Source organism: Ctenopharyngodon idella, chromosome 9 (genome assembly GCF_019924925.1).
Source record: "Ctenopharyngodon idella isolate HZGC_01 chromosome 9, HZGC01, whole genome shotgun sequence".
NCBI classification, from domain to species: Eukaryota; Metazoa; Chordata; class Actinopteri; order Cypriniformes; family Xenocyprididae; genus Ctenopharyngodon; species Ctenopharyngodon idella.
Window position 1 is genome coordinate 5,613,734 of NC_067228.1, and position 13,256 is coordinate 5,626,989.

At 37.9% G+C, this 13,256-nt stretch overlaps 1 protein-coding gene across 2 annotated transcripts in view; it reads right to left on the reverse strand.

The window, feature by feature from the left end:
* Positions 1-13,256, reverse strand: part of slc4a3 (solute carrier family 4 member 3) — an 83,813-nt gene that overhangs the window by 13,696 nt on the left and 56,861 nt on the right. Inside the window, exons 7-12 of one of the 2 annotated variants that reach the window (XM_051906591.1) lie at positions 10,920-11,062; positions 7,993-8,173; positions 6,081-6,216; positions 2,072-2,201; positions 443-545; positions 63-247 (exon numbers count right to left, since the gene is read on the reverse strand). In XM_051906591.1, the coding sequence (XP_051762551.1) occupies positions 63-247; positions 443-545; positions 2,072-2,201; positions 6,081-6,216; positions 7,993-8,173; positions 10,920-11,062 (878 nt within the window). Of the gene's footprint in view, positions 1-62; positions 248-442; positions 546-2,035; positions 2,202-6,080; positions 6,217-7,992; positions 8,174-10,919; positions 11,063-13,256 lie in introns of both variants that reach the window. The other variant, XM_051906590.1, reaches the window with a different exon arrangement.

Genomic DNA, 13,256 nt, shown 5'->3' on the forward strand with positions numbered 1-13,256 from the left:
ACAAAAAATCATGATATTTCTTATCAAACCATGATACATATTGTATGATTCTGAAGATGAACCTTATCAGACATTAGAGTTGAGAAGGAGCGTCCAATCTCATGATAGTCCATGTTGGTCTGCGTGGGGCCCAGCAGCACAAAGATGAACCGAACCGGGACAGGGACTTCCAGAACGGACTCCAGCAGGACAGCCTCGTTCAGCCGGACAAAGGCCATCGCGGGCTTCTCTAGGAACTCCACACACCCTATAAACACATTTATTGTGGTAAAAATCAAAAACCACACAAACAGGGATCCAGAGACAGAAATCAAACACAACAGAAAGCATTAATCTTTGCTGAGCTGACTGAGGCATTATTGGAAAACTCTGGTGCGATGACTCAACATCATCTCTGGACCTGAAAACAACAAACGCTGGAACGAAATGCTCCTTAGCTTACCCACTAAGACCACAGTGGCTTCGGCATCCTTGGGAATCTTTGCCAAGAGTTTCATAGATCTGGCGGCAGCATGTCCCTCAGCTGGGACAGGGTGGAGGTTTTTCTTTTGTTGACAGAAGAAAGTAGTTAGTGCCATTTGAACGCCACACATCAGCCTCAAGCTGTGGCAGAAAAGCTTTGGCAGATAGCGCATGCATAGCTGCCCTCACTCTGATTGTTTATTGTTCCATACGACTGTTTCGTTCATATGTTCGGGCGACAGGGTGCAAGTATGTTTCATGAATTTTAATGAACCATTGTGCCTGTTTTGCATCACCGAGCACAAATCTAAACCTACAGATCCAGGTGACAAAGTGGAAAAGCAAATGGTAAATCAATTTAACACAATACGTCTTCACTTTTTATATGGGCTGTTTCGAATGTGCCAACATTTTTAGCCATGGGGAACATTCATAGTTTCACAGCTAATGTATCAAGAGTTTAACTGGAAGCACCTGTAAACTCTCTATTACGCTTAATCCTGCACATGTGGCAGAGCAACTTACATGATCCAAGCATTAGCAGTGCTGCTAACCAGGCCCAGGCCGAACGTGCAGATGCTTTTTCACTGCAAGAAAATTATTTTCTTGCTTAGTATTTTGTCTTGTTTTCCAGTACAAATATCTAAACATTGTTGCATCAAGATTGATTTACCTGAGAAGCAAAATTACGTAAGATATGAATTCTTGTTTTCCGAAAAATGTATCAAAATTAAGTGAGTTTAAAACAATAAGATGTCTGCCAATGGTGTAAGAAAAATGTAAAAATTCAAGTTGATCTTTTTTACTCCATTGTCATAAAACAAGACTTACATATTTTTGCTTCTCAGATAAATGTATTTTGATTCAAGAATGTTTAAATATTTGTACTAGAAAACAAGATGAAAATACTGAGGAAGAAAATCATTTTTTGCAGTGTTCTGCACTGATTTTGGTTGAAAATTTATTCTGCTGAATGTATTTAAACAGGGTAAATGCATTAAATGCAGTGCTACACTTTTATTGGCAGTTGAAATCATAATCGAATAAGTCAAAATGTTTAATAAGGAAACATGTAATGAGTAGAATTTTGGAAATTATGGATGTTCCAATTCTTTCTGCAGAGTTCTTGTTTAATGTGGGCCTAAAAGTACAAAAAAATCTTAGGTTGGTTGAAGCTGGTTTAGCCGATTCCTCAAGCTGATGTTTAGATGGTTTTGTTGGTCGACCCAGCCTAACCAGCCGACCAGTATCCAAACACCTCTAAAACGAATAAAACACACCAGCCTGGCCAGATTTGTGGTCAGCTAAGACCAGAAAACCACTGTAGGCTAGTTTAAGGTATTTTTTTCTCAGTAGAGCTGGTTCTAACCAACAAAACATGTACATTACATCGCTTGGGTGTAGGCCTTCAGAGCAATGCATACTGAATGGACCAAGTGCTAACACATGGAGGTCAAAATTGGTGTCCTCCAAGTGAACAATAAACTTAACAGCAATTTTCTGGAAGCCTGTGTGCTCACTACGACATGCACACAACAAGAAGCAAGCGACTCACAAACAATGCCACAAACACCTCTTTGTCATGTTCTGCCGCTTTGCTGTCATGCACCTCCTCGTGGTCCTGGGACACCAGGGGCAGGCTGGTGTCGTGAATGTGATTGTGGTTGTGACGGAAGCTGCCCAGGCTGTTGACAGAGTGGTTCCGATGGAAAAGGCCCTCTTTCTCATCATTGGGGTGACTGGACAAGAGAAAGTATTTTATGAAATCTAGAGAGCAATTTTTGATGAGACAATGTTAAATGCATTCAGACATTTAAAAAAATAATTTTCTTGATTGTCAGATTTTTTTAAACATTTTTAAAACAAGATAAATGTAAAGCAGCATAGTATAATATATTATAATTCATAATATAATATAATATAATATAATATATCACACATTTTTTCTTCTTAAGTAAACATGTTTTTAAAAGAATAGTTCACCTAAAAATTAAAATTATACCAAAATTTAATCATCCTCAAGCCATCCTAGGTGTATATGACTTTCTTGTTTCAGCCAAACACAGTCAGAGTTATTATATTGAATAATATCCTTGCTCTTCCCAGCTTTGTAATGGCATTGAATAGTGCCAGAGTTTTTGAAGCTCCAAAAAGTGCATCCATCCATCATAAAAGTAACCCATACGACTCCAGGGGGTTAATAAATGCCTTCTGAAGTGAAGCGATGGGTTTTTGTAAGAAAAATAATTATATTTAAAACTTTCTAAACTATAATCACTGTCTTCCGGTAACAGCCGTACGCCTGTTCACAAGAGAGTTGAGTTCCGGCGGATGGGTGACCTCTGACCAGACGTATAACATTGGCATAGCGTAAGCGAGGTGACAACTGACGAACACGGAAGCAAAACAAAACGCCGGTCACGAGTTTTAAAGAAAAATGTTGGAGGATTTCAAATTAAGAATAGCTACGTCCTTCGTCAGGTTGAAGGTCACCCCTCAGCTGGAACTCGACTCTCTCATCAACGCTCATACGGACATTGCCGGAAGCCAGTTTTAAATATGGGTATTTTTCTCACAAAAACACATCGCTTCGCTTCAGAAGGCATTTATTAACCCACTGGAGTCGGATTATGGATTACTAATTACTAATTATTGCTAAAAAAGTAATATGGATTACTTTTATGATGGATGGAAACGCTGGAGCTTCAAACTCATTCAATGCCATTACAAAGCTGGGAAGAGCCAGGATATTATTCAATATAACCCCAATTGTGTTCGGCTGAAAGAAGAAAGTCATATACACCTAGGATGGCTAGGATAATTTTCATTTTGGGGTGAACTATTCCTTTAAGGATTCTAAGATATTTTTAGATGAAAGATGTAAATATTGATTAAGAAAATATTTTTTACAATGCAATCTCTATATTCCATAAACATCATGCATTAAAGGGATGGCTCAACCTAAATAATTAAAATGATCATCATTTATTCATCTTCATTGTAGTTTTTGTTGTTGTTTGTTTGTTTTGTTTCCTTTATTAAACAAAAAACAGCACCATGTACCTATCGTTTTCAACAAAAAAAATGTAAGTCATATGGGTCAATTGACAAGAGGGTGAATAAATGACAGTATTTTCATTTTCTTTTTGGGTTTGCTATGTCTTTAATAGTGGAAATGTTATGACTTCTTTAATCTGTCAAGCTACTCGAGTCCATTTGTTCTCCTCTGTGAGACAAATATCCCTGGTCTTGTGTTTATTTAGCTCCACGGGTACAGCAATTTCCTTGCTTATCAATGTCCAAAAAGGCAATTTTCCATCTTCGCTTGCAATATTTGCAAAGCAAACACAAAACCCAACATGTCAGGATATCAGAATCCAAACTGCAAAACCAAACCACATTCCCTGTTCGCTCGAAGAAACGTGCCAAAGCAATCAGTAAAAAAAATGCTAAAAACAACAGAAAAGTGGCTAGATAACATCAGGGAATATTTAGAATTGAAACTCTAAAAATCGACAGCAGAGGTAGTCCAATGAATTAATAAATGCCTTTATTGTTTTTCACAAAAGACTAATCTTGGTTTGCTCTGGGTGCTCTATGTGTACTGAAAAAAAGTGAAGACTAAAGAGTGGCTACCCAGCTTTGTTACACACGTCACCGCGACCGTGTCCAGCGGTTGACATCGGCACACTCATTAAGCTTTATTTGAGATCTTGTTGTGCTCCAGCCAAACTGGTCACTGTAAGGTTCACAAACACAAGGTGACATTCAATTGTGTTTGAAAACATTCCAAAAACTTGAGTAATGGGAATGACCTAACTTATAGAGCACCTTGATGTATTTTTTTCCACATTACAAAGACATTTTTGGTGAATAATTGAACACGTTTCTCATGGAAAGCTGCATCTGAGATGATGGGAAATGCCGTAAAGAAGCTTAATCTAGTTTTGGACTTCATCATGGCCCGGTTTCACAGACAGGGCTTAGATTAAGCCAGGATTAGGCCTTAGTTAAATTAGGTCACTTTTTTAAATGTACCTTAGAAAAAAACATCACTGGTGTGCATCTTGAGACAAAACTATGGCACTGACATATTTTAAGATATGTCAGTTAAAACAGCTCAAACATGCATTTTAGTCTGTGACTAGGCTTAAGCCTTGTCTGTGAAACTGAGCACATGTGTATTTTATGAATATCTTTTGTCATATTAATACAGAGGGGTTCAAAAAGGTAAATCTTCAAACCATTAATGTAACCCACATTTCTGTAGCGAAGGCCATGCGATATTAATTCTGTTAGCAGTAGCACTCAGGTAAAGTACCGTTCTGACCTCAGAGTGTGATCCTGTGGCTGAGCAGAGCTTAACAAAGAAAACACACAGCACTTCAAAATCCCTCAAGAAAGGAGGCCTGTCTGAGCCATATTAAATACTGCATTTATACAGCACTAACTTATAGTCCAGATTTTAAACAAGGTAACGAAACCACAGTGAATGGGTTACAGGAATAATTCACCCAAAATCGAAAACTGACCCTCATGTCATTCTGACACTGTATTGTATTCAAAAATGATGAATGTGTGAGCTAAAAAGTGCATGATCATTTATACAGCAAATCTCCAAAAAAAAAGCACCTTAAAAGCATCATAAAAATAGTCTGTTACTAGTGCGCTATACTTTGTCTTCTGAAATCATGCTCCCAAGAAGAGGGTGGAGTTTCAAGAGCTCGTGTTAGCAGCTCTGATTATGGGATTACCTCACGCAGACTCACTGAAAATGTCAGAAACTGTTCAGCCTTTTATGTTCAAACCAAAATCGAACAATGATGGAGAGACTCATGAAGAAGTTCAGAAAAACCTGAATGGTTAGTTGATTAATTTATGTAGCTAATGTGGAGTTAACTATTTTAAAGTCATTGATTAGCATATTCTGTCATGATAATCTATAAATCGCTCGTGTGGAAACTGTTATAAGATGCCTACAGAGCCAGAGAATTTATGCTGCATGAAGACAGAACAGGTATAGTTTAGTTTAATTATGGTTATAACTTATGTTGTCATCTTGCTTTTATGACATGCTATTGCATTTGTGTTACGTACTGTATTGCAATAACATGGCCTCACCCCTTTGTTGCGTTTTCTCGGGGGCAGGGTTTATGTAAATTTTAGGGTTAGTGTTGTCACTAACCCGGGAAGAAGCTTGTTGTAGTCCCTACCAGCCGTTTGTTGTAGTCCTTAAACAGAGAATTCTGTAAAAGAACATATCTCCCTTTGGATTGAACTTTGAGCGTTGTGACTTTGCAGATGTTGTTTATGCTCAAACAGCAACATTACACACTAACTAAAGTTAAAAAAGTGAAATCATAATCAACCACACCTTTAAACACTCTTTGATGTAACCAATGTCTATGCAGCTGCAATAGCAAAATGCCATTAGAAACTCCATTGGCCATTGGCCTGGCGCTCTGTCATATGAAGTCTATTTGTTATGTAATCACACCTCTTCATTTAGCAGAAAACCAATAAAGGCAGCTGTGACAAAGGACATTGGCATCAAGGCCCACCGCAGAGAAGATCAATATGAGTTTTGTTTGGAGTATTGATGTGTGACCTCAACTAACCTGTGTTTGAGCAGAAGGGCTCGCAGCACGTTGGCTCGGTCTTCGGCTCTGATTTGGTCCGAGATGATCATGGTTTCCACCAGCAAGTGGGCGATGCCAGGCAGTGTGGTTTGATCCAGATCTAGCATTATGGCACCTGGGTAACAAAACACAGTGTTTGTCATGCTGGCATGTATGCAGTATAAAGTAACATCACTCCATATATCATACACATATATTGTTTTATAATATGGCTTATAAAACGGTTAGTTCCTGTCCTTGATTCTGATTGGTCAATAGCTGTGTTTTATTCACGATAAAACACGACTATGATTGCTTCACCCAACGGTTCTGTGTATCACTACACAACACCCTTAGCAACCACTCTTAGCAACGTAAACTGTATGTTCTCAGTTGATATTGTTCATAGATGTTTACTGTATTATGTAGAAGAGTGTTGTGAGAAAAAGATTGAGTGAGCGAGTTTATTACCTGAATTCAGATTTAGCATTTTCCTTCAGGTCAGTCCTATGTTCATAATAAAAAATCTGTTTAAATGTCCGATGTATTATCTTGTCCTTTTAACAGTTAAGGGGTTTTCCCGTGACTGACAGTGCTAGTCAAAGCATTTATCAGTTGCGTCTTGTTCCGTGTTCACAACAATTCAGTCTTTTCAATGTAAAAGTCTTCGCTACTGACTGACACGCTCATAAAGACAGTCTTTGCCGCCATCTAATGGCGTAATAATGTAACTTCTGTTGCTGTTCATGGTCAGGGACTGCATTGATACATATTTTTGGCTTTAATATTTGTATTGTGTGGTAACCGTTTTATAAAAGCAATAAGGTACTCGAGGCTAGTGCTGTATCGTGAATAAGTCACTTATTCATGATACAGCACAGCCTCTCGTAAATTATTGCTTACAAATAATATATTGATAATTGAAATAAAGTGTGATTATTCAATATTCAAGAAGAAACATTTAAAAGTAATATTTGACATACTGAAAATTTAATAAAAAAGCACATAACAAAACCAAACAAACTAAAATTAAAATTAAAAATATAAAAGGAAATAGTTCAAAATATTAATAAATACTATAATAGTATATACAGTAAATAATACTAAAATAACTGACATTTATATATATATATATATATATATATACACATACATACATACATGCATATTGTTTTTGAAACCAAACAGAATTTAGAGCCATAACAATCAATTTTATAATATAATTTTTACTGTTTTGATCATTTTGTTTTTAACCCAAGTGTTGCATAATTTGAAACAGTTTTTGCACTGATGCCAGACTTGATCATTTGTTATGAATAATCTTCTGGTTATATAAATAAATGTTTGGTCCTTCGAGTTGCAAATAAAAGAAGAAAATCAAAGTAGCTTGCATTTGTAAAGTATTTAATTCACTGGATTATTCAAAGATAGGCACTGCACCACATTTCAATCAAATGTTCAGCACAAACAAATATATCGTGACATACACTGTTAACTATGATATTAAATTACTCCAAATGTTTAGTTGTTTTTGCAAACCCTCATGTCAGTTTATCACTGCCGATGTTTTTTGTCAGGGTTGTCATGTTGGTTCCATAACCACAAGAACTGAAATTTACCAAAACCTTCTCATTGACAGACATGTGTTTGGACTAAGTCATGCTTTATGCAAAGGCATTTTTCAAACCTAAAAAACTGTTTACCTTGTTATCCTTGAATGGAAAATTATCAGTTTTTTATGGTCAAAAAGTGGATATGCCCAAGAGGGTTTAATCCATTTATCTAATTTACATGTCCATTTGAATTCTGTCAGTCACACGGCACTGGTTTGTCAACTAGAAACAGCGCATGGATGTTAGGATTGGACCAGGATCGCAGGGTTGAGTGGGCTGGCAGATCGTTCGACTCTTACCATGTGTGATGGTCCTGCGGAGCTCCAGCAGACTACGGAAGGACAGCGAGGCCACGTGCGGTTTACCCCAGCGATCCGTCTCCTCCTCCACGTCTTCCTCAAACTTGATCCAACGTGCCGTCTCTTTCCAGCGCATCTCCTGGTTCTTATCCACTATCAGCTCATTGAGCTCCACAAACACCTACGGTGAACACAATGTCAAAAGCACATCATAAAGCACTTTTAATGAGTTATAACCAAAGTTGCTTCAAGGCAATTTAGTTCACTTGGCGGCCATCGTGGCATTTCCCTGGGCAAGTAATTTCTAGGAAACAGGCAACAAGTACAGCTCTAGTTGGGAGTGGAGCAAAACTGAAATATTTTACCAACAAAATATGACAGCAATATCATAAATCTTCTTTTGTTTCTAATTCTAGAGTAAAAACACAGGTAATGGATCTATCAAAAATAAACGAAAACCTTTGAACACAGACCTACTATGAGCTTTATGCTTCTGCTGAAGCCACAAGTCAGTGAGACTTCAATCAATTTCAATTTCATGAAACAAAATTTTCATTATCAAATTCTCAGTGCTAAGAGCTATGCTAACAATGATCATCACTGCAATGGAATCAGTCTACCTACACTCTCAAATAGGGGTGGGAGAAAAAAATCGATCCATCAATGCATCGCGATGGATCGATGGATCGCTTATAGTTTTTATTCAGATGCACGATGATGTTGCGTGTGCTTTAGAAACACCTGGATTCTGCTTGCTTCCAATTCCTCACACACAATCACCACTCGAACCTTCCGCAAAATAATAATTCATAAAGTTCGGAAAGGTTGAATCGAATTACAAAGGACATTCGCGGGCTTCATTGCACAGGATGGCCTGTGAGAGACGCGTGCTTTGTTAGATGTTACACATGCAGTGCGTGGTCTCACCTGCCTGTATTTAAGTGCTCTACGAAGTCATCATTTATGTCGTTTGGAATGCAGTGGACATATATATTTAAAATATGAAACTCTGAAGGCTGCTTTCAATTTCAAATGCTGACGCGCGCTTTTGTGCTCGCGCATACGGCTGTGCGCGACTCCGTGTAAGTGGTTTATTGCACTTGCGTCTCAAAATGGTTTTATTATGATGCAAAATTAATGTAAACACAGCCAGTTATGTCTTAAAAGCACTATTTGTTTATTGCTTGTAATATGTTTCTTTGCTCCTCTTTGTTATTTGCTACTTGCTTGTATGTTTTGAAGTTATATAGCCTGTTTAAAATTCTAAAATTAGTAATTTTTTCAATTTGTAATTATTTTAAAAAGTAGGCTACTTATAATTACTTAAGTAAGGATATGTAAATGTAAGGATTTTAAGATTTTGAAGTCGGTAAACTAATTAATTAATTAATTAATTAATAAGAAAAAAAAGTAGATCAAGAATCGTTTTGGAATCAGATCGTGACTCCCAGAATCGGAATCGGATCGGATCGTGAGGTGACTAAAGATTCCCACCCCTAAACTACTTGTATATCTGTATATATTGAACAATTAGCTATTTTTTGAAAAAAGAAATGTGCCTGTACTCTCTTGTGCACCGGCTATAGATGTTCTGGCTTATTTGGTGCCCTAGGCGAAATCAAACATGTGAGAGATTCTCGTGTATTACATGAATGCTCTCTTGTGTTTCAATAATGCGCTCTCGATACTTTCATTACTATAAAGACGAGAAGAAAGTCGTTTCTGAAAGCTGTGCGCACGGGCAGTGCCCATGCTGCCCCTCAGTGCATTGCCAGCCTAGGCGGCTGCCTATATTGCCTATGGATCCGCCACTGCTGGCTGACATGTGCAAATTATTATCACATTAGAAAATTCTACAATGACTAATCACCCAGACCTGGACACTTTGACTCTGAATTGCTACGGCAATTAGGCTGCTGTCACTTTAAGACCTCATGCACAGATCCAGTATACTGTTACACATGCGCTTTGTTTCTCAACTGTTTACGTTCACTTAAGACATAACCGACTGCGTGTGCAATTGAGTTATCTTTTGCGTCTTCCTGCACTTGAATATTTTAAAACCACATTAAAATATGCACACCGGAATCGGTAAGCGAAATCTACATTTTAATTTTATAACAAGTATCCGATTGCTGTCTTTAACTCTCCGGTTCCAGAAATGGAATCGATTTTCGATTCCCAACCCTACTGACAATTGCTTTGGTTGAAAAACAATTTCCTGAAGAAACTGTTAAAATGGCTGAAAAGAAAAGGAAAAAGCAAAATGCTTCTGGAAATGAGGTGCTTAAAAGAGCATGTTTTAATTCCATTGAGACAACTGATTCAACTCTGCTGGTTGATTCAGAGCTTATAGATCAGCAGATAAAGCCACATGAATAGCACAGACCTGAGTGTTGATTGACTAAGTGCCTTATGTAATTAATCCAGCTGATTTAGAGACACAGATCTCGTTTGTTTAGTGAAGCCCACTGGATGAAACGGATCAATAGATATCAGCAGACTAGAGGAAAGATCTCTGAATCGAGGGTCTCTCCTGCTCCTCTAGATTGATTATCTCTATTAACACCTCCTCATTATCAGTATCAATGTCAGTCTGGGGAAAATGGAAGCTTTATTTTAAGCCTCCAACTACCTCTTGAGGAACAACACAGAAATTCAGATCTCAAAATCAATACACATTTTTGGCTAGTTTTTCAGTGTTTATTACACAATTGTGAGAGCCTGCCATGCTATTATTTGAATATTTTTTCCACACTGTTCTATTACTGCTCAATCTGCTCATAAACGACACATAAAAACACTTTACATTTTAGTCAGACAGTCTTTTTGTCTAAGTTATAATGTGGAGCAAACTGTATGTCTGGCTGTGCGAAACTAGGTCTCATTTTTCTTTTCTCCATGCGGTCAGGAAGCTCAGCTCTCACCTCATGAGTTTTCTTGTCCATCCTCTTCCTCCTCTTCAGACTAGAAAGAGGGGGTGAGCTATTGCTGGTTCGTGGTAATTGACAGCGTGATGATTTCTTGACGAGGTGACGTCTAACCCCAGGATTATCCTCAAAACGATGACCTTAAAGTAAAAGTAAAGGGAAAAGTTTAGGTAAATTAAAAAATAAATGAAACTGTCAGTTTTGTAAAGGCAGATTCAGGGAAAAAATAAGTGAACCCTTGAATTTGCCATGGATTTCTGCATTAACTGGTCTTAAAATGTGCAAGTCACAATATTCATCGCAGGGTTATTATCATTAACTAAAACTAGTTTAAAAAAAAGAAAAGAAAAAAAAGAATTCTTAGGTGAATGATTTGAGCTAATTGGAGTTAACCTGGAGTAACCTAGGAGTTTCCCTTTTTAGACGCAAAATTTATGGGAGAAGAGTATTTAAATGAATCATGCAAGGTGATTTACTAAGGTTTGCGCTAGTCAATTTACTGGTATTTTCGCCATTATTTACTGCCCAAAAAAGCATGTCTTAAACGAGATGCTAATTTGACCAGCTCTTGGTAGATTGCGTTGGTTATTATAGAAATGATCCGTCTGTGTTCTTTAATTTGCACGTCGTCAGTAGATCATGTGCAGAACTTTCCACTCCCATCGATGCTTTTTTGGAATTGCGCTCTCAAACTAATTTGTCCTGTTTAGTAAATCTGGCCCTATATGTTGTGTCCCAAGTGTGTCCCATTGAGTAATCAAATGTTCTACCTACTTGAACACTTACAAAATACAGAAAAAATGTAATGTAAGTAGACAAGTGGTCAAGACTGCAAGTGTGGGTATTGGGACAAGCCCACCAAGACCAGACTATAGGTGTTGGTCAGAGCTGTACTGCCCTTTAACAAACACTCAGTGATTTATATGTTTTTCTATTTGCAAATAAAACATTGCCTGATCCATGCCTGGAAAAAAGAGATCCACAAGCGTTGATATTCATCAGTCCATGGCAAAACAAATTGTCTATATGACCAATTTATACAAAAGTACATGGTAAATCCAAGAGTTCACATAGCTTTTACTCAACTGTAGCAATGAAATTGCATACATTTGTGTGATTGAGAGTAAAAACGGGCCTAGAAAAACAGAATCAGAGGCCTTCTCAGCTGAGTGCAACTAAGAGGCGTACTTTGGATGCTAGGCCTTTCCAAAAAAATTGCTGTGATTTAATATTGTATCATTTTAGCCCACAAACCAAGGTTTTTATTGAATTTGGGATAATTGAAGGGGTGTATTATGAGAAACCCTCTCTCTCCAGCTGTTCTGAGTGCCAAGTAAAAGGCCGAGGCTCTCCAAGGGTTGAGGTCTGCCAGGACGCCCAAGGCCTCAGCTGGTTTGTGTTGTCCCAGTAGCCCGGGGATGTTCGGTAAACAAAGTTAATTTTTTACCCTTTCTCTCCTAGTGTCGCACATGCCTCCAACCCCCCTCATAAAAAAAAGGCTCTGCATAATTCTGAAGTCCACACACTGGTGCTGGGCCTTTTCCCAGGGGTAGAGTGCTAACAATAAGGTGGCCGTGCCTTTTGGCTGTACTCTGGTTGTGCTTTTCATGGCAGGAGAGCAAAAATCCTAGAGGAGACCAAAACAGCCAAGTTTTCATCAAAACACCACAAGACGAAACCAACTCAGGCTGCAAATGTGTGTTTGACGCACAAAAGTGCTGATTTGCAATGTCAATTCAAGCATTTGATCTGTCCTCCCTTTTTTTAAGCCTTACCTATTTACCACCTTCAAACACACTCTCAAAATGGTTCAATGGCACAGGCTCACTTTTTGTCAAGATCTATCCAAAAATGCATTAAAAATGCATTTCATACAGACAATCAATTGAATACACCTCTGAAACTCTTTAAAATGTAATGTTATAATACTGAATGTATGTTATACATGTTATAAAATTAATATTTGAAAAACTCTATCCACTGAATTAAACACACACCCACACACCAAAAAACGTCCCCACAAGTACAAGGATTTCAGATATTGCCATCTTTGTGGGGACATATATAAAGATTTCTTCTTTGCCATTGACCCAAATACAAACAAACTGCAGTTATAAGAGTTTTATGACACAGCGTTTGTGCGTATTACTGAAAAGAAACTGTGAGACTGAGAGATAAGATAAAAATCGATCTCTGCCAGACTGTCTGTCTGCTCTTCACACAGACGTTGTCCTGAGGGATTGCAGAGAGAATCACAGACAGGGAAAGGCCTTGGGGCAATGCACTGGTAAACAGTCTACACAAAGACAAAAGCATTAAGCCTGAGGGTTTTAC